At 40.8% G+C, this 22,841-nt stretch overlaps 1 protein-coding gene and 1 pseudogene across 4 annotated transcripts in view; both read left to right on the forward strand.

Moving 5' to 3' along the window:
- Nucleotides 1-22,841, forward strand: part of LOC137655771 (A-type potassium channel modulatory protein KCNIP2-like) — a 1,424,523-nt gene that overhangs the window by 1,392,441 nt on the left and 9,241 nt on the right. For all 4 annotated transcript variants that reach the window (XM_068389903.1, XM_068389904.1, XM_068389901.1 and 1 more), the window contains one exon: nucleotides 14,000-14,062. In XM_068389903.1, coding sequence (XP_068246004.1) covers nucleotides 14,000-14,062 — 63 coding nt within the window. The remainder of the gene's footprint in view (nucleotides 1-13,999; nucleotides 14,063-22,841) is intronic.
- LOC137655899 (uncharacterized) overlaps nucleotides 17,780-22,841 on the forward strand; it is an 11,530-nt pseudogene continuing 6,468 nt past the window's right edge.

Below are 22,841 nucleotides of genomic sequence, written 5' to 3' on the forward strand. Positions count from 1 at the left end.
TTGATCTTAGCGAAGTGAAGAATTGTTACTGGAAACCAATGATACAATAAATAATTTCTATACCAGACCCCTAGTGGATTATTAAGATACTTTAGGTGACTGACAAATAAACAGTAAAGATATAGTCATGAACTCATGATATTGTTTTCAATAAAACATGGGATAGGAAAAATTATACAGTGTACGAAGTTAGGCTAGTATCATATGAAGAATGATAGTATTAAATTGAGTATGCAGATGCTGAAAACACGAATTCCTATTCAATAAACGCAAAAACAATATAAGAATAAGCATACATAACCTATTATGCACACAGCAATCTAAAGGTGTGAGACATTTGAAAATTCTATAAAAGTCAAATTCATTTTCCACTTGATACGTTTCTCCTATTTTCAGTTTAATTCTTTATTGAGTTCTTCATCTTAAAGGGTAACTGCAGGTTTATTAAAATTTAGAATAATCATCTTACAATAAAACATTCTTATAAGCTTTAATAGGTAGATATGTTACGCATTTCTTCCTCATATATAGTCTTATGCATTATTATACTTTACTCAGTATTGAGAGAGAGAGAGAGAGAGAGAGAGAGAGAGAGAGAGAGAGAGAGAGAGAGAGAGAGAGAGAGAGAGAGAGAGAGAGAGAATCATCGGCTGAGCTTTAAGTGCTTGCCGTTCGTACGATGGCTGCTGGTGGGAAGATGGCGCCCTGTTTTGAGGTTGAGCCTATTCTTATTTCATATGTACTCTACAGCCTTTAAGTGTGTACGGTGTACCTAAAATATGTTCCCAGTTATATAATTCATATATTTTGATACGGAACTTCAGTGTACCAAGATTATTTGCAACCCCGCCCCCTTTCCCCAGACAAGAAGGAATAAACATATAACAGACTTTATTGAAAAAAAAAAAAAATATATATATATATATATATATATATATATATATATATATATACATATATATATATATATATATATATATATATATATATATATATATATATATATATATGATGACCCATTTTATATCCCCAGGGGTATGTGGTGGACTAAAAAAAAAAAAAAAAAAAAAAAACATATGCGTACGTATTCATTTTCCCAATGTGTCTATTTCAGCATGCGTTTTCCACTTATCGGAAATCATTTATTGTAAGGCTATTGATTCTGGCTTTGAAGAAAGATATCAGAGATGTTGAATTAAATGTGTAAGTTAGATGTTTTCTGCCCTTTCACTATTCCCAATGGATTATGTGGTAGATGCTTTTGGCGAACTTTTACACGACGAGAGACTTACCTCAAAAGCTGGTTTCATACTTTGAAGCATGTTATTTATATTGGATGCAAAAGTGACATACGTAGTCGACGCAAGCAAATAGCACCTCTTTTTTCCTATCCATGCATGGAATTTACCTGAGAAAACTTTGCAAGATCAACCTAGCAACAATAACAATTTAGAAGGGTACCGGTGTGGTCTAAAGAATATTTTTCCTGATATTTGTAATTGTAAGGACACCGATCCCTTCGTCGTCCAGAAAATCGACAAACTACTTATTTATTTAAATTCTCTCTTCGCCACACTGTGGTGTCCTATGTATATATATTCCGCTCTACCAGAGCTACATTTTGATATATGTATCGTTTCATAACATGTTTTTGTTAACCCATAATTCACATATTTGTAAGTGTTAGAAAACACATATATTTTGGCGGGCACTTCAATCTGACTTGGCGCCAACGTCATCCTACGTTTCCGTCCGCACCTTGTAATGTATTTCCGTGCGCATTCAAATAAAGTATCAGTTGATCTTGGTGACGCTTGTCTCACTGTCCTTACAACTGGTGACCCCGGAGTTGAAAGTAGCATCAGCGGTTTTGGCTTTTCCATTAACGAACTTATTACGGCCGTGCTACCTTCTACATACTCCGTTACCTTAGGCACGAACCTGCCTTTGGTTCTCCCACACTTCGGTGAACGTAAGGCAGTAGGATGAGCTTAACCGACATATCAACTTCTCACATTTTCGCCGACTCGTTGTCTGGCCACGATGCAGGAAGCAACACGCCCATCGCACCCAACGGCCTCGCCTCCACGCCCAAAGTCAAACTGCCGCCCTTTTCTCAACACAACACCGCTTCCTGGTTCCTGAGAGCGGACGTACTCTTCCGCGTCGCTAGACTCAGCGACTCCTGCGCCAAGGCTGACATCGTTCTCACCTCCATACCTGAAGAAGTATTCGACAAGATTTCCCCATGGCTCGACGCCCAGGCCGGCCAAGTTTCATACGACGACCTGAGAACGAAACTCATCGGTATCTACTCCCTCTCCGTCTCAGCAAGGGCACAGAAAGTACTGGACCTCGCCGGCAAGCCCATGGGTGACACCTCTCCTGTCGAGGCGTGGGACGAGCTAACCGGCCTGCTCATGCTCCCCGAAACAGACAGCAACGGCCGACGACGTGAGATTAGCTTATCTCGCGAGATCTTTCTTCGACGCCTACCACAGGACGTACGGGCCCAATTGACAGACGCCGACACGCTCCCGATGAACGAACTCCTGTCGAAGGCTCAGATGCTCCACGAGGCCTCCAATGCATCTCGCCTCGGAGCATCATCGTCAACACCGCCTCCGTTCTCCTCCTTCAGCAGCTGCTCTTCCATAGACTCCTCGGCAATGGCCCTCGAGGACGACGAGATCAACATTCTATCAAGAAAGAAACCACCGCAACCGACGCTACCAAACCCTAGGCCTAACCCAGCATGGTGCTTCTACCACCAACTGTTCGGCAGTGACGCCAAGAAATGTAGAGCACCATGCAGTTTCCCTAGAAGATGACGCCAGAAGCATCCACCTGCCACCATCGCGGCCGCAGTTAACCATAACAAGATTGGTTTCTGTATCCTCGATACCATTTCCAACCGTAGACTCATGGTGGACACCGGCGCAATGCAGTCAACTTTCCCTCCTTCGAAGTCCGACCTAGACCGTGGTCCCGACAAAAACGCTCCCTCACTCATCGCCGCCAACGGATCTCCCATACGGTGCTATGGAATCAAGACCCTAGAGATATCTATCATGGGCCGTTCGTATTCTTGGCCCTTCGCTATCGCCGTCGTCAATCGCCCCCTCCTCGGTGCGGATTTCCTCGCCCACCATGGACTCCTCGTCGATGTCGCTAACAAACGTCTCATCGACACGGGAACCTGCCAGTCTTGCGCCCTAGAACACGGCCCTGCAACAATGTCCATATCCGCCGTAACAACGCACCCCTACGCCGACCTCCTACGAGAGTTTCCCGAGGTTTTCAAGCCCGAGCTCCGACACTCGCCAGGTTCCCCGTCCAAGCATGGTATCTACCACCACATCACAACGACAGGACCTCCCACTCACGCCAAATTCCGCCGCCTCCCGCCTCAGAATCTGAAGGATGCCAAACGCGCCTTCGAGGACATGGAACGCATGGGTATCTGTAAGAAAGCATCGAGCCCCTGGGCATCACCCCTGCACATGGTTAAAAAGCCGGATGGGTCCTGGAGACCTTGCGGCGACTACAGGCGCCTCAACCTCATCACAACGCCCGATCATTACCCACTGCCCAACATGCAGGACCTAACGAACGCGTTGCACGGCGCAAAGTTTTTTACCAAGATGGACCTTCTCAAGTCTTACTTCCAGGTCCCCGTATTCCCGGAAGATATCCCGAAAACTGCCATTGTAACGCCGTTCGGATCCTACACCTTCGCATACTCAACCTTCGGTCTACGCAACGCCGAGGCAACCTTCCAACGACTAATGGATAGCATTCTGGGTGACCTACCTTTCTGCGTCTGCTACGTCGACGACATCCTGATATTCTCGAAAACCAAGGAGGAACACCGGGGACACGTCCGCACCGTCCTAAAGCGCCTACAGGAGAACGGCCTAGTCGTACGCTTCGACAAATGTACGTTCGGTGCGGAGGGAGTGGATTTCCTTGGTCACCGTGTATCCTCGCGCGGGGTAAAACCCATGACAACCAAAGTCGACGCCATCAGGAAGTTCCCAATACCTACGACCATCCGCCAACTTCAGGAGTTCTTGGGAATGGTCAATTACTACAGGCGCTTCATCCCCAACATCGCACAAACCCTGTCACCCCTCGACGACGTCCTGAAAGGAAAAGCAAAAAAACTCGAGTGGGGCTTGCCCCAGCAACAGGCATTCGCTCGGACAAAGGATGCCCTTGCGAATGCCACCACCCGGGCTCATTTCGACGACAACGCGCCCCTGCGACTAACGACCGACGCCAGCAACGTCGCCTGCGGGGCTGTGCTTGAGCAACTCGTCGATGGTTCTCCTCGACCGCTGGCATTCTTCAGCAAGAAATTGAAACCCGCCGAAACAAGATACAGCACCTTCGATAGGGAACTCCTCGCCGTCTACCTCGCCGTCCGCCACTTCAGGCACATCTTGGAGGGTACCCCCTTCACGATTGCAACGGATCATCAACCCCTCGTCCACGCCTTCACGAAATCAACGGACGCATGGTCATCCTGACAACAACGTCATCTCGCATCAATCGCCGAATTCGGGTGCACCATACGTTACGTCCCAGGAAAGAAAAACCCAGTCGCGGACGCCCTTTCAAGGATTGAAATTGACGCGATCCATCTGGGAATCGACTACGCCAATCTCGCAACCGAACAACGCACCGACCGTGAAGCACAGGTTCACCTGACGGAGCCATCCGTGCTCAAGATAAGTGCGGTTCCCCTCGGACCAGCAGGAATAACTATTCTTTGCGACACCAGCACGGGCCGCCCTCGTCCCTGGGTACCAGCCTCCTGCAGAAGGAAAATATTCGATATCATCCATGGACTTTCGCACCCCTCAGGACGCACCACCGCTCGCCTTCTGTCTGAAAAGTTTGTCTGGCCAGGGATAAAAAAGGACGCCCGGGAATGGGCGAGGTCATGCATCAACTGCCAGTCAAGCAAGGTCAGCCATCACACCGAATCGGGGGTGGGCGATTTTCCCCAGCCAAAAAGACGTTTCGGACATATACACATCGACGTCGTGGGACCATTGCCCCCTTCTTGATCCTCTCGCTACCTACTTACGATCATCGATCGCTCCACGAGGTGGTTGGAGGCATCGCCGATGACCGAAGCTACGACTCAAGCATGTGCCGAAGCCCTCCTGTCAAGCTGGGTGAGCAGGTTTGGCGTTCCTGACGACATCACGACTGACAGAGGCCCCGCTTTCCTCTCAGAAATATGGCTTGCTTTGGCGAACCTGATGGGGACGACGCTCCACAGCACCACGGCATACAACCCTGCGGCAAATGGCATGGTCGAAAGAACGCACCGCGCCCTCAAGGCGTCCCTGATGGCGAGCTGCACCGACGGGGACTGGAAATCACGACTTCCTTGGGTACTCCTCGGCCTTCGCACCGCCCCTCGCGCAGACGGCAAACCTTTGCCCGCCGAAAAAGTTTACGGGGAAGCGCTCGCAGTTCCTGGCGAATTCTTTCCCTCATCAACCGACGACACGCAGCTGGATCACCTAAGGGACATCGCCAGGAAGTTCAGGCCGTGTCTCAAAACTTACCAGGACAGAACCAAGCACTTCAAGCCAAAAAGCCTGGATGACTGCAAGTACGTTTTCGTCCGTGTCGACGCTCATCGACAACCACTGACTAGACCTTATCGAGGTCCCTACCGGGTAATTAAAAAGACAACGAAAGCCTTCCTTCTCGACGTCCATGGCCAAGAGGACTGGGTCTCAATAGACCCCGTGAAACCAGCGTTTCTCGAAGGAAGCGACACCGCCTCCGCTGGACCTGGCAGACCCAGAGTTCCGCCACAAAACAAGCCGCCCAACGAAGAAAAAATCATCAAACGACGTCAAGAGGAAGAGATCCTTACACCGACCGCCAGCGCGCCCCTCCGTTCAAAAACAAGAGGAACCCTCCGACGCCCGAAGAGATACGAAGATTGATCATCAGCCCTCTACGCCGCCCGATGTCTTGGGGGGGAGTACTTGTAAGGACACCGATCCCTTCGTCGTCCAGAAAATCGACAAACTACTTATTTATTTAAATTCTCTCTTCGCCACACTGTGGTGTCCTATGTATATATATTCCGCTCTACCAGAGCTACATTTTGATATATGTATCGTTTCATAACATGTTTATGTTAACCCATAATTCACATATTTGTAAGTGTTAGAAAACACATATATTTTGGCGGGCACTTCAATCTGACTTGGCGCCAACGTCATCCTACGTTTCCGTCCGCACCTTGTAATGTATTTCCGTGCGCATTCAAATAAAGTATCAGTTGATCTTGGTGACGCTTGTCTCACTGTCCTTACATAATATAGTATCAGCATTAAAAAACGTACGTTCAGTTTAAAGGTAGTCATGCCATTCCAGATAAACGATAGTACAAGCCTTGACTTGAACGAGCAATGGATAAATATCTTTTTTTATATTAACACAATTTTCCCAAAACAATTTTAATCAGCATATTTCAATAAAGCATTACTGGACCAATCGTTTATACCAATAACCATGAATCGCTGGGTAATGATAACCGAAATAATCAAATTCTAAATTTATACAATTGATAACGCCAAAATACTAGCTCACGGGGCTAACCTGCATAGCCAAACATGTTTCTCCTGGTAGAACATAGAATTAATGAAATAATGTTTTATTGAGAGCGAAGCAAACATGCGTCAAAGCAAAAATCAATAAATCATTAGCTTAATTAAGCAAGGAAGTATTTGTAACACAAACGACTTCATAGAAAATCTGATAGAAAATCTCGTTATTCTGGAAGTCCTGGAAAACAAAAGCTCTAGTGCTTTGACCGTGACCTATTACTGTCACTCGTTTTGTTTACAGTGACTTTTTCCACTACGATGACTTTTTTATGATAATGACTGGCAAAAACTACAAAATTTATATTCAAGGGGTTTTGAACGTAATCGATGATATCCAGCGCAAAACCATGGGTTTTCAGTTATGGTAGTCGACACACCATAACTCAAAAACTCTGGATTTCCGCCAGAATTCATTATCGGAAACGTTCCACACACCTGTAATTAAACTGGATTCCTGTTTCTAAACCCGTAAAAGATATTGTTCTAGTATAAAAGTTTAACAACATTTTTTTTTGCCGTATGATTCACAGAATAAAAAACGAGACCTTGAGAGCAGTTGCAATGATATTTCATTACCAAAACTAGTATTTTCCTTGTTTTGTAATACATTTTAATAAATATTGTGTGTAAAAAGTTAAATCTTTATTGTTAAAAAAGACGTACATATTTCTTTTTTTATTCTTATGGTGTCATTGAAATCATTATTACTAATAAATTATTGCCTATTTGAATAAATATCCTAATTTACCATTTGCATAAAAAACAAACTTCCAAGGGATAGATCCTGAAATTTCCCCAGGAGCTCATTATTCCTTCGTTAATGAATTGAATAATGATCGGCGCTAAGGAATGAAACTTCCGGAAATAATCGAGGAAACCAGGAATCAACATAGCTAGAACCGTATATGCTCCATTCTTGTAAAATGTTAAAGAAAAAGGTTTATCCCATTAATTCTATGAAAATACCCTCATCCTTATTGTGGAATTCTATGCGGAATGCCGGAGCCAGTACCCATAAATGAAAATCCTTTAGTTATCATCAGAATCCTGGCCTTGAAATACCAGAAGGAAGTTACATAAAGGTGATTTGGTCCAGAAAGGAACGAAACCTTTGTAGTAAAGTCATGTTCAGTTACTAAAATGAAATGCAAAAACACTTGGTAATTAATATTTGCTTCCTGGCTTACGAGTAATCTTTATCAAGCGCAGTAATCTCATTCAACGAAATGTTATCTATTCTATTTAGTATGTAAATCCAACTAATTATCTTTCAAATATGCAGGTTATGTAAGATAGCCTCTTTGCAACGTTTTTCAAAAACAGTTATACATGAATTTCTTCACCAGAATGTAACTTGGCTTTGATGAAGAAAATTGGATCACCTTTCACCTGAGCACAAATCATTGAAGAAAATTATGTCCTTAGATAAAGAATTTTATATTTGACTGGGGAGCGTTTTATCTTGAACAACGTATACTAAATTTAATTGTAAATTTCAATTCCAATTTGTCTTTCTTGATACTGAAAGAAGATATTCAAATTCAATTGCATTACTATAATCTAAGTATACGGAGAGTGTGCAAACGTATAATCACAATCTGAACTAAACTGATTTCTAAGTTGAAAAGAAAAAATATATGAGTTTAAAGATAAAAGAAATACTTGATCCAAACAGCCTAGGTTCTTCGAGATTTTCAGTAAATCTTTTTGAGTGGTGTTATCTCTACCCTGACGCAAAAGCTCACGATTTTAGAATTACGGGATTACAATGTAGTTTACAGGATTATTTCTCGGGAAGTTTCATGCCATAGATAGAGATTTTATTTCATGTCTGAGAGGCAGGTTTATTACATTTGCCTATTAACAAGTAAGAGTCAATACACTTAAAGCGAATTGCTGAAGAATCTTCCGTGCATACTTATATAAATACACTCACATGCATATATATATATATATATATATTTTTATATATGTGTGCATATATATACATATATATATATATATATATATATATATATATATATATATATATATATATATATATATATATATATATATCTGCATATAATATATATATATATATATATATATATATATATATATACATATATATATCGTCGGCGCCCACTCGTGTCCGAGTATTGGGTTCTGTCGTTAGCCATCAGCCTCCTATCTATGGGGTGGGTGCTTATGCCTGATGTGGCTGTTAAGTCCTAGTCTGTGGTGGAAGAGTCGCGGACAGTGTTCACAAGGGAGGGTAGGTGGTGGGCGGGGCTGTTCTAATCGCTCTCTCCTTCTTCTCCTCCTAGCCTCCTCATTTTGTCTCCTCCTCTCCTCGAAGTCCACGGTGCCATGGTGTACTGTACTCCTCTAGGTTTTCCTGTCCCTGGATGTTTCTTCCCATGAGGAAGGATCGATGTCAGTTAGAGCCAGGGTGCGCTTTAGTTGATCTTTATAGCGCATTTTCGGGGCTCCTCGTGGTCTGGTGCCCTGGGTCAGTTCTCCGTAGAATATTTTCTTTGGGAGCCTAGATGGCTCCATCCTATGCACGTGTCCTATCCAGCGGAGGCGGTGGTGGATGATGGTGGCCTCCACGCTGGACAGCGAGGCACGTTCTAAGACTTCAATGTTGGTGGTGTGGCTCTCCCAGGGGATTTTCAAGATCTGCCTCAGTTTCATTTGTTGGAAGCGTTCTAGGTTTTTAAGATCGTTACTATATAGCGTCCATGTTTCACATGCATACAGGAGCGTGGAGAGGACTACTGCCCTGAACACCATTATTTTGGTGGTCATTGTCAGTGCGTGGTTGTTAAATACGCGGCGGTTGAGTCGGCCAAAGGCGGAGTGGGCTGCCCTGATCCTGTTCTCCACGTCCTTTTTGCTTGTGGGAGCTGATGTTAGGATGCTCCCTAAGTAGGAGAACTGGTCCACCTGTTCTAACGGTTGGTCATTCACTGTGGTATTGAAGTTGGGGAGCATCAGTCCTGGTGGATGTTGGACGAGGGTCTTGGTTTTGTCTGAGTTGACTTGCATCCCAAAGCGTTCGTAGGCAGAGTTGTATGCATCAGCTAACGACTGCAGGTCCTCTGCCATCTGACCTGGGGTGGCATTGTCGTCAGCATACTGCAGTTCTCGCACTGCACACAAGGTGGTCTTGGTTCTGGCGCGGAGTCTAGCGAGGTTGAAAGCGCCTCCATCCATGTGGAAACGTAGGTCGACTGAGGGTGTGTCTGGGGGGATCTCGTTGAGCATTGCTGCGGTGTATAGCGAGAAACACGTCGGGGCCAGAACACAGCCCTGCTTCAGGCCGCCGTTGATGGGGAATGGGTCTGAAAGAGAGTTCTGGTGGCAGACTCTCCCAACCATTCCGTCATGGAGGGCACGCACCAGCTTGACAAAATCGGGTGGGCAGCCATATCTTTTGAGGACAGCCCACATGGCAGGTCGAGGTACTTTGTCGAAGGCCTTTTTCAAATCCCAGAAGATGAACATTATGGGCTGTTGTTGTTCGAGGCTCTTCTCTTGTAGTTGTCGCGCACAGATGATCATGTCTATGGTCCCGCGGGAAGGTCGAAAGCCGCACTGGGACTCTGGCAAGACGTCTTCTGCGAGAATAAGGAGGCGGTCAAGGAGAATCCGAGCAAAAATCTTACTCGCGATGCTTAGTAGTGATATTCCCCGGTAGTTGTTACAGTTCTCCCTGTCTCCCTTCTTGAAGATGGTAGTGATGTTTGCATCGCGGAAGTCACGGGGGGGTCTTGGTCTCCCATATTTTCAGTATAAGGAGCATCAAACGGTTCCTCAAGCCGGGGCCACCGTGAGTGAGGAGCTCCAACGGGATGTTGTCTGGCCCTGGGGCTTTGCCGGGCTTCATGCGCTGCAGGGCCTTGTTGAAGTCATGGATGGAGGGTGGTAGTGCCATCCAGTGACGGACGGGATGCTGCGGGGTCATTCACAGGAGATCGTCTGGGGTGTCTGCTTGGTCATTGAGGAGGTTCTCAAAGTGAGACCTCCACCTGGCCAGGATGCCCTCGCTGTCGGTGATGGTCGTGGCCCCATCCGCGTCCTTCAGGCTGCCCACTGATGACCGTGTGGGACCGAATATTTCTTTTGTTGCTGCATAGAAGCTGCGCAGGTCACGTTGGTCAGCGAAACTCTGTATTTCTGCAGCTTTTCTTTGCCACCAGGTGTTCTGGGCTTCTCGGATACCTCTTTCGCAACCAGCTTCAGCCACCTTGTGAGCACATTTGTTAGCTGCTGTTGGTTGGTTTTCCAAAGTCAGGCGTGCTTGTCATTTGGTTTCAATGAGAAGAGAGATGGTAGCATCATTCTCATCAAACCAATCCTGCCGTTTCTTGGTGGTGAAGCCTAGTGTTTCCTCCGCGGCACGGGCCATGGCGTTTCTGAGGGTGGTCCAGTGGTGCTCGACAGTGGCCTGACCCACAGGGTCTGCGAGGTATTGTTCGCAGGCCTCCTTGTAGTTCTGTGCCACCTGTGGGTTGCGGAGCTTACTACAATCAAAGCGTTGGTGTGGTACGCTGTCAGGTGCCCTTCTGGGTGGTCGTAGGGTCGTCACGGAGAGTCGGGAGATGAGGAGTCTGTGGTCCGTCCAGCAGTCGTCCGCTCCGGTCTCTGGCTCTGGTCAGGACGTAGTCCAGGGTTTGCCAGTGTTTAGACCGTGGGTGTCTCCATGTGGTCTTTTGTCGCTTTGGTAACTGGAAGATGGTGTTGGTTACCACAAGTTGGTGTTCTGCACACAGACCCAGTAGGAGTTGGCCATTGGCATTGCAATTTCCAATGCCATGGCGGCCAATGATTCCCTCCCACAGGCGATGGTCTTTGCCTACTCGGGCATTAAAGTCGCCAAGCACAACGAGCTTGTCATTGGCGGGCACTGCCTGGATGGTGCGGTCGAGCTGGGTGTAGAAGGCAGCTTTGTTATCATCGGTTGAGGTCATAGTCGGGGCGTAGACAGAGATCAGGGTGAGATGTCTGTCCCGCGTGATGGGGATGCGGACAGTCATCAGGCGCTCACTGATGGCCTTGGGAGCAAGGTTGTGCTGCTGCACTAGCTGGGAACGGATGGCGAAGCCGACACCGTGGATGCGAGGCTCCTCTAGGGCCTTGCCTTTCCAGAAGATGGTGTAGCCTGTTCCAGCTTCCCTGATGTTGCCCTCTTCGGGTAGTCTGGTCTCGCTAAGAGCCGCCACATCAACATTGAAGCGGGCTAGCTCCTTGCAGACGAGGGCCGTACGTCGTTCCGGGCGGTTGGTGTTCGTCACGTCTTGAAGGGTGCGGATGTTCCACGCACCTAAGGTTAATATTTTTTTCTTGTTATTTCGACCGCATTAGTGGGATGTCCGCCAGCCGCGGTGAGCTGACCAGACGGGTTTGCCGTGTCCCATGTTTACCCCACCTTTTCTAGGGGCCTCCCCATGTGGGGTGGGCTGCGGTGTTCTCAATAGGCCAGCCCAGTCACGAGTCCAGCTGCCGAACTCTGGTGTCACGGCACCGTCACCAGAGAGCGACTGAATCTTAGACTCGCCGCCTGAGTGCAGTCGTGGGCTAAGGGCTTCCAGCTATCCAGGCCTGCCCCCTTCACACACAGTGCTGTCGCCTCAGGACTTGCTGGTGGTGGTGATGATGATGGTGAGAAAGAGATGAAGAAGGGTGGAGGAAACGACAGAATGCCAGTAGCTAGGTATATTGTTTTGGGTGGTCGTGGCTTTGCAACGGCCACGCACACACACTTGGCCCACATCATTTTCACCGCGGCTCAAGACATATGAGACAGGCGGCTTCTCCGATGTTGGTTGCATCGGGCTGCCGGGTTCTTGTTATGTCAAGGCCCGCCTTGTTGCCTGCCCGACAGGCATTGCCCTCTTCCGCCGGTGCTGGGAAGCTCCGCCGTTGGGGTCTTGTTTGATTTGATTTTGGAGTTTTCCTTCTCCTAGCCTTTGCCTATCTTAAAATAAAGGAGAAGGCCTATAGGGGTCCAGTCTTGGTCTGGTCTCTCAGAACTGGCCTTAGCGGTATGGTTGAGCCTGCCAGGGTGGATAAACTACCCCTCCGCCATTGCCCAGCCCATCATTGGGACACTCAAGCCCCTCTACTGCAGCAAAGTGCTGGACCTTCAGAGGGGATATATATATATAATATATATATATATATATATATATATATATATATATATATATATATATATATATATATATATATATATATATAAATGTATATATATATATATAGATATATATATATATATATATATATATATATATATATATATATATATATATATATATATATATATATATATATATATATATATATATATATATATATATATATATATATATATTTCTGTGTATGTATGTGTGTGCGTGTGTGTGTACTCATGCTGTCTTAGATAATGTTGCAAGATCAGGCGATGTACTTCTCTATGTTTTTTAAATTTTCGAAATTGCTTTCTCTTGCCATTAGCAGAAATTGAATGAGGAGATGTTATTTTAAGCTACTATCTTTCCCCGTTACATATGAGAAATATTTCTGAATATTTCACTTATTAGTATCTTTAAAAGGTAATGCAATTAATCTTAGTGAAGTCCGTCTTTTAATAACAGTGCATCCAGAGGACCTATTATTTTGTTTATCTCTTTTACTTTTACCTTTTCCGCTGTCTTTGGGGAGCACTAATCAATTGGATATCTGAGTAAGCTGTTATGGCACATGGCGTAGCCTTCAGGCATACAAGTCATCATTAAGAATATATATTTTAGGGTTGATTTTATGTGTCCTTATGAAAAAGTTATTTCAAATCGTCGGCGATGTCTACTTTATATCATTCTTGGTAAAAGAAGTCAACCACCTCATTAGATGGAATATCCCATTGACAAATATTGAACATAAAATTTGTATCTTAAGCGTGGCATATTTTATCAGGGAAAGAAGGAAAGGGACAGTTAATTTTATTTTCTTGCAGTTGAAATAATTTTAAACATAGATTATGTTTGATAATACAGTAATGGTTAACATCAAACTTTTCAAAATTGATTTACAGATAAATTTCAAGACTTTTTCAGGGTATTTTCTGTATTAAAGAGATCAGTTGATGTCTAAAAAACAATCGAATGGCCATTTTGAGGCAATGGAGAACTTTTATTTTCAACGTGTATAGAGCATAGGACATCACATGTTTGTTATAAATTGTGTCCATTAAAGAGTATAATTAAGATTCTCTTTTTGATTAATCTTTCATAAGATGAAGAGGATTATTTTGTGTTCTTTAAATTCATAAAGCTCATTTTATTTTACATTTTTATTATAATAATATTTATTTTTTTTTTTTTCTGCAGAAGTTGGACTTGAATAACGATGGTGTGGTCACGATGGACGAGTTTATGGAGTACTGCTCAAAGGTGATTATCCTCTATATCGAGTCTTTTTTTCTTGATGAAGAGTATTTGTAGTGACATCCCTACTGTGTTTGTAGAATTATATCTCAATCTGTCTTAAAATATATTTTAGTATTCACTCATTATGTAAAAACATTGTCAAAAATTATATTCTTGTTTCTCTAAAGATATTTCAAAATTTATTAATTAACAATATCTTATTTGTTTTCTCATAGTGAACTTATTGATTTGTTAGTTTATCATATTTCGCGTCATGACATTATAGATAATTGACGCATGAAAAAATCTTCAACCTCATCATAAGTAGAAATTTATCAGGTAATCTTCATAAACACCCTATTAACCAATCGATACATTCTCTTTGACCATACACACCTATTTTTTTTTTCTTTTTTTTTGGATCCTACATACCAAGATATCTTTTATTTTTTTCAGGCATCATGGCATGAAAAATCTTTGATACAGATATCATTTACTAAAAAAATAACAGAATTCTATATCCATCGGAAAATTTTAAACAAAAGAAATAGGGGCCTTAACTAATAATCAGCTTCTGAAACAATATCTAAAGCTATCACTAGATTCATAAGCAAAATCCTTTATAAAAACGGCAGCAATGCATCTGCCATCCTTGCAAAGAGCCGTAAAGAGGAACTTGCTTCCATAATTCCCAATAATGGGTCACTCGACTAACAAATGACTCACAGTCAAGGACACAAGCAGAAGACAAGTAGGATTGGAAGTCTTCTTGACTCTGACTCTGGACTTCCTGTCATTAAAACTCCATTATTCGCCATTTATGGCTTATTCGATAACAGCAAAGAGCTTTTATCCATATCCTTGGCTTCATATTATACTTCCTTCATTCAGAGAATTCTTTTGGCCACTTCTAACATGGTTAATACCAAATAGATAATTCAATGATTCCTCATGGTCACATTCATCTTCATGACATCAAAGGGGACTCAGCCTCAAAATATTTTAGGAATTATTTCATAATAGTTCAGCTGTGATCTTCAATTTGATATAATACGGTGCTGGGGGTATTTGAGTACAATGTGAATATGTCACCAGGGTTCTGTACGGTATTCAATGGAAAATAACTAAAAACATCCTATCATGACACTTCTTAAATGACAATACAATATTCGAGTAAGTTATATGGCTTTTATTTATAATTTAGCCTTATAACGTCCCTAGAAAAACTATTCATTTGCAATGACTGACTGATAAAACTAGTTTTAATCTATTTTGAACGTACAAAAAATATATTAAAGGGATGTCCCCATTAGCCATTATTATTATCATTGATGAAATATGGATGGGAAATCCATGGAACATTAAGATAAAACTAAATAAGACAATAGTAGTATTTAGCCATTCCCTTTCTTAGTATTTAAACTTTTAAATAGTTACTCTCCGTGTGACAAGTCATTACAAACAGTGTTGCTTTACTTCTAAGATTAGGTGGAATTATTATTATTATTATTATTATTATTATTATTATTAGAACGGTGGTATATTTTAGTAATCCATGGTTGACAACGGTTATACTCGTATAAGCGGATGAGCAACTTGGTGGCGTAATGAGAGCTTTGGGTGTGTAGGAAATGCCGCCCTAAATCTCGATGAAGTCACTGGCAGCAGGGTGACGGATTGGGTTTAAGGTGATGGACAAACTGTCTCTTCGGCTTTTACTCCTGATGCCTGGCGCTTGACATTACTAGAATTAGTATGGAGAGGCAGGGGTCACTTGCATTAGTTAGATAGGCATTGCGCATCACAAGGAGCTGGCTATCCTTTAATGTATCTAGCCAATGAATCCTCTATGGATTTAGCCAGGCATGGCAAGAGAAGATGATAGAACATCCCCCTGTCCTGGCGTAGCGAGGTGCTAAGAATCACCCGGTTTATAAATACTAAAGAAAAATTTAAAATTGGTAATTGGAATGTTAGAACCATGAAGCAGATTGGGAAGTTACAGCAAGTGGAGAGTGAATTTATGAAATATAGTTTGGATATCTTGGCCCTAAGTGAAACAAGTAAGGAGATTAGTAAGGAAACATTAGACATGGGGATTGGTATGGAAATATTAGACTAAGGATATATGTGTATATATATATATATATATATATATATATATATATATATATATATATATATATATATATATATATTTATATATATATGTATATATATACTTAGGAAGATCAGATGGAGTTGGAAGAGAAGGGGTAGGAATGATGTTGATACCAAGAGCAAAGAGGGAATTAACCGAGTGGAGAGCTGTGAATACAGTTCAATGTGAGTATCATAGTTTGCTATGCATCAACAAATGATTCCCCTGATGAAAAGAAAAGATGCGTACTATGAAGGGCTGCAAAGTGTATAAATGAGTTCAAAAAGACATATGAAAACTATGATTTGTGACTTTAATGCTAAAGTTGGAAGGAATAATCAAGGGATAGAGAATGTGATGAGTGTCGAGGGTATTGGCGAAGTTCCAAATGAAAATGAAGCACATTTCATAGGCTTCTGTTCAATAAACAATCTTGCTATTGTAGGTACTCTTTTTTTCAACACAAGAACATCCACAAATATACATGGACTTCACCATGTGGCAATTACAAGAATCAGATAGATCACATTGCCATTGATAAAGAGAGAAGGAGAACTCTAAGAAACATAAGAAGCTATAGAGGTGCAGATATTGGTAGTGATCACCAGCTTCTCGTTGCCACACTGAAATTAAAACTGAAAGCACCCAATAGAAATGTGGATAGAATAACTAGATTTTATACAACTAAGCTTTTAGAAGAACAACACGGAGAAACATTTGCAATTCAATGTCCGAATCGATTTGCAGTCTTAGAGACATCAAGAGACGAGGGGCAGACAATTAATGTCGAAGGGTGTGGTATTGTGACCATATATCAGTCAGTTGGCAGTGAAGTCTTGGGACATGCATTTACAAGAAGAAAGCCATGGATATGGGAAGATACTTAAGATGATATAAAAAGGAGACAGACAAAATTGATTGTTGAAAGTTTTCGAGGAAGTAACGAAAATTACAAGTTAGAGTATGCTAAGTATTCCAGTATTGATAGTGAGATCAAAAGAAAAGCCAGGAATGACTGGAGAGAATATTTAGACAGTGAAGTAGATTAGGCTGTCAAAGCTATGAATTCATGAAGTAGCTATGGTGTAAGAATTTTTCATAGAATTATTGATGAAATCTCGACTGGGACAAAGAAGAAGCACAAATCCATCAAAAAGAGATGGGTCTCTCATAACAACAGAAGATGAAGAAAGTTAACTTTGTATGGAACACTTTAGTGAGGTTATGAATAAGAGATATGAAGGGAATAATTTGATTGATATACCCGAAGCTGATGAAGACCCTGATGTGCCCATGAATGAGTTCAGTTTGTTTGAAGTCGAAGCTATCCTCAAAAGCTAAAGAGATAGAAAACCCCTGGAATAACTGCCGAGATGATACTGGCCGAAAAGGAAATGACTCCAAGAATACTTATAAGATTATTTTGTAGAATGTGTCATAAAGAGGCAAGACCTGATAAATCTGGGTTGGGAGTTTTGGCTAAATTGTCAAAAAAATGAGACCTGACTTATTGTAATAATCACAGAGGCATAACACTTACGTCACTTATGAAAATATATAGTATGTTTATTCTAAAGAGACTGGAGAGTACTGTAAGACTGATGAAAAACAGAGATGAACAGGTAGGATTTAGTAAAGATAGAAGTTGCACTACCCAAATTTTCATTTTAAGATATTGTGCAGCAATACATAGAATATAGAAATTAACTTTTGATAGCATTTGTGTACTGTGAAAAAGCCTTTGATAGTGTGCACCGGCCAATTTTGTGGATATTCCTGCATTATTATGGAATTCCTCTTAAATATGTAAAATTTATTAAGTCTGTTCAGGAGCATAGCAAGTGCAAAGTCAATGCTAGGTGAGTCTTATCAAAGGAATTTACAGTGAACAGCAGTGTAATCCAAGAGATTGTGTTGTCACCTATATTGTTATCCTCCTTATGGATTTTGTAATGCGTAAAACAGTCGGAGATGGTGAAGAAGCATTGGACTGAATTGGTGATGGTAATTTAGCAGACCTAGAGTGTGCTGATGATGCTGTCCTTGTTAGCAGAACACCACACGATTTGCAATGCTTGCTAACCAGAATGCAGGAAATATCTCAGGAGGTTGGGCTCAAGATAAATGGAAAATGAAATATCATTGGAAGGAGCAAAGATTATGAGGTAGATTGGTTTAAGTATTTAGGAACAATGATCTGCAATGTACTGTCTTTAGAATAAGAGTTTAGTGAAAGATTAAAAAAAGCAAATAAGACAATTGCTGGGTTAAGTAAAATTCGGAAATCAAATCGACTGAAATTACATATAAAAATCAGACTATATATCAGTTTAGTGAGATCGGTGTTACTCTATGGATATGAGTCATGGTATGACAGCGAAACAATCTCCAATAGATTTAGTAGATTTGAGAACAAAGCCCTCAGAAGGACACTGGGAGTTAAATGGCAGGACATAATCACAAATGAAACACTAAGAGAGATTTCTCGAGTGCCATATGTGGATGAGATCATGATAAGGGGTAGACGGAGATGGTTTGGACATGCTCTTCGCACTCCCAAAGAGGGATTAGTTCACCAAACGTTCAGCTGGGCTCCACAGGGCACTAGAAGAGTTGGAAGACCCCGGCCTACTTGGCTGAGGACTATGAAGCGCTAAGTATGGGATGATGAATGGAGAAGTATTGACTTAAAAGCTCAATATTCAGGCAACTGACGAAATCTAAGCGAGGCCCTTTTCGTCAATAGGCGTAGGAGATGATGATGATGATGTTGATTATTATTATTATTATTATTATTATTATTATTATTATTATTATTATTATTATTATTATTATTATTATTATTATTATTAGTTAAGCTATAACACTAGTTGGAAAAGCAAGATGCTATAAGTCCAAGAACTCCAACAGAGAAAAATAACCCATTGAGGAGAGGAAAAAGGAAATAGATAAACTACAAGACAAGTAATGAGCAATCAAAATAAAATATTTTAAGAATAGCAACAACATTGAAATAATTATATCTTTCATATACAGTGTAAACTATGAAAACTTTAAAAAACAAAACAATCAGGAAAAGAAACAAGATGAAAGTATGCTCGAGTGTACCCTCAAGTTAGAGAACTCTAAGCAAAGACAGTAGAAGACCATGGTACATAGGCTATGGCACTACCAAGACTAGAGAGCAATGGTTTGATTTTGGAGTGCCCTTCTCCCAAAAGAGCTACTTACCATAGATGAAGAGTCTCCTCTACCCTTGCCAAGAGGAAAGTAGCCACTGAACAACAATAATGCAGTAGATAACCCCTTCAGAGAAGAAGAATTGTTTAGTAATCCCAGTGTTGTCAGGTGTATGGGAACAGAAGAATTTAGAAAGAATAGGCCAGACTATTCGGTGTACGTTTAGACAAGAAGAAATGAGCCATAAATAGAAAGAGAGAGATCCTACGTAGTACTGTCGGGCATGTCAAAGGACCCAATAACTCTCTAGCGCTAGTATCTCAATGGGTGGCTGATGCCCTGGCCATCTTATTATCTACTAGTGTTGTAGGTTATCCCACAAAGGAAAACTTAAACAATCGGCTCACACGAAAGTACTTGTATCATTTTGATGATTGATAACTTGTTCAGTTCAGAACAACAGAGTCTTAGAATTCTTTAATGTTTCTGGAATAAGTGGAATTACGAGACGACAAAATGTCAATAATGCTGCATCATTTTGTCTCTATTTGACAAAACTTGATCATAACTGTATGAAAGCACAGAATATTTGAATGCAAATGCCATTTGAATTCACGAAGAGAGTGATGCATGGTTAAGGTTAATTGAAACCTTTTTAATCAGCTTTATTAATATCAGAACAAAATTACTTTGAAATTTTCCATAGGTAGAACGGTTTAATGTCTTACTGAAAATATATTATGACCCAAATATGAGAGAATTATCGATTATAGCATTAAGCTGAGCATTTAAGTTATTGGTAGAATAGAAGAGCAATAACTACAGATTTGAAAAGGGTAAACGATAAATATCAATTATAATTTCATAATCCAAATTCATTAAAATATGTTGAGACCTGCTTGAATTTAAAACCCTTCGGGAATAAACAAGCACATTCTCAAATTTATGAAGATAATCGAAAGTTGTGCCAGAAGTGTGCTTTTCCTTAAACATTTATATAGCATAGTATTACGTTTATACAAGCGTGTCACAATTTTGTGAAGAAAAAGTAAAAATCATAATAAACTTTTCAAGATATCAAATTAGAATTCAAAATGGAAACATGAGACGGGCTCAAAGAGTAAATAAGAAAGTTAAGAAATTGAGGGAGTCTCTTCATCCTTATTCACTCGATGTCTTCTTCAAAGGGGGATTGAAATCAGACAATTAAAATAAAAGAACGTTCGTTTTATTATTGTTGCATAAGGATATATCTCTTCTATGAAATACCTCTTACTTCTAAGGTATATATATTTATTTAAATGTTTAAAGGTTTTGAACGCCGGTCATGAACGGCAGAGGCAGGGGACACAAACAATGCCCTAGTTTAAAGGTTTAAATGCTGCTCATGAATGGCTGAAGCAAGGGTCAGTGACATTGCCCTACCAAGCAGAACATTAGCCTAGAGACTGACCATATATACATAGGATCAGCGCCCAAGGCCCCTCTCCACCCAAGTTATGACCGATGAGGGTCCTGCTCCCCCATAACTCCCCATCCTTAGCTCACAAGGATGGTGAGATTGCAACGACCAAAGAAACTAACTAGTTTTAGCGGGACTCGAACCCCAGTAGGGCGTTCACCATTTAGGGACGTTACAACATCGGCCACCACAACAGGGGTTTTCAACCTTTATGACCCCACGTAGCCTCCAGCCCTTTGTGTTTCATTTTATGTAAAACTACAGAAGAGTAATTAACAATAAAATAAATCACAGGGGAAAAGAAACACAAAATTGAAGGGAGGTATATACACAATTACAGTATATATATATATATATATACATATATATATATATATATAATTATATATATATATATATGTGTACATATATATATATATATATATATATGTACATATATATATATATATATATAATATATATATATATATATATATATATATATATATATATGTACATATATATATATATATATATATGTGTGTGTGTGTGTGTGTGTGTATGAATGAATGAATGAAAAAATCAGATTAAAAATCAAAACAAAAGATATAATCAAAATTAGATACCAAATTATGCTTAGCCTAAATACCAAACAAATAGGCATACTCATAAAAACAAAAAACCCTTTAACAACAAGTTACATTTGCCAACTTTCCGATTTAAGAAAAAAAAAATTGAAAAAAAAAAAACCTAAAAACTACAAGACAATACCATAGAGACTGATCAAATACATTTGATTAGCAACAAAACTCCTCCCCATCAAGCTAGGACCAGGGAGAGACAGGCAATGGCTGCTAGTAACTCAACATATAGACCTATAGGCTCCCCCAAACCCCCACTAGTAGCCCACGAAAATAGTAAAGTTGCAGACACTACAAGAAACTATCGAACTTGAGCGGGTTTCCAGTAGACTAGAGCCTTAAGGATTAATACAACCCAAACCATTCAAATTGTTTCATAAACAGTTAATCACGTGTCTTCCTAACAAAAATATTTGCATTGAATATCTTTCTTTAGTAACAATTCTTGAAGACGTGAATATCCAGTTTCATAGAGGGAGTACATAAAAGTTAATCAAATTCCATTTTCGTGATAGAAGTTGTTCCTCACAGCGAAACTCGCGTCTGCATAAATTAATTCGAATGAAATACAGCTAGAAAAATGTGGTCAGAATTTTAAAAGTAAAATGTAAAAACATACGAGGATACGTGTGTTTAGTATGCATAGCGTTTCGATGAAACGTCAAGAACACCAATTTGATGTCAAATGACATCACATCGTACGGCTTGCATGTCAAGATGTCATAAAAAGGGAGTGAAGTTCCCATCAGAAAAATTTTACTGAAAAAGTAGCCACCTGGAAAGAAGTAGGAAAATATACGTAAGAATTCACTAGAAGAATTAAGAATGGTTTTGTTCACGGAAAAAAGCAACGATGAAATTAAGTTAGTAAAACTTCACGGAAAAATTGTATTCTCAACATGATATATTCAATATGGAAAAAAATAATGCGGTCTTTTATCCCTTAAAATGGAAATCCTAATATATGAAGTATCAACCTCATGCATTAGTACCACCAGTGATGATGATCACGAAATAAGACTGATACTGCAAAATAGCTTTCCGTTTTTTAATTCATTCCAGTAAAATCATAATTGGAAACTATGTAGGATATGAAAGTCCAGTTGGATAATTACTTAATGGATCTGTCATAAATTTGCATCTGTTACATTTAAAATTGATTTATTTCCAAAGAAGGGGAAGAAGGAAATAGAATGGTGAATAAAAATGAAGCTCATTACGATAACTGAACTTAACTTTTTCTTCCTCAAAGCGGTAATAGATGGGAAAAGAAAACTCAAATCCACTCTGACGTTATTGTGTTAATACAGCATGCATGCATATCTATATAAATATATATATATATATATATATATGTATATATATATATATATATATATACAGTATATATATACATATATA

This window comes from Palaemon carinicauda, chromosome 16, assembly GCF_036898095.1.
Source record: "Palaemon carinicauda isolate YSFRI2023 chromosome 16, ASM3689809v2, whole genome shotgun sequence".
Classification (NCBI taxonomy): domain Eukaryota; kingdom Metazoa; phylum Arthropoda; class Malacostraca; order Decapoda; family Palaemonidae; genus Palaemon; species Palaemon carinicauda.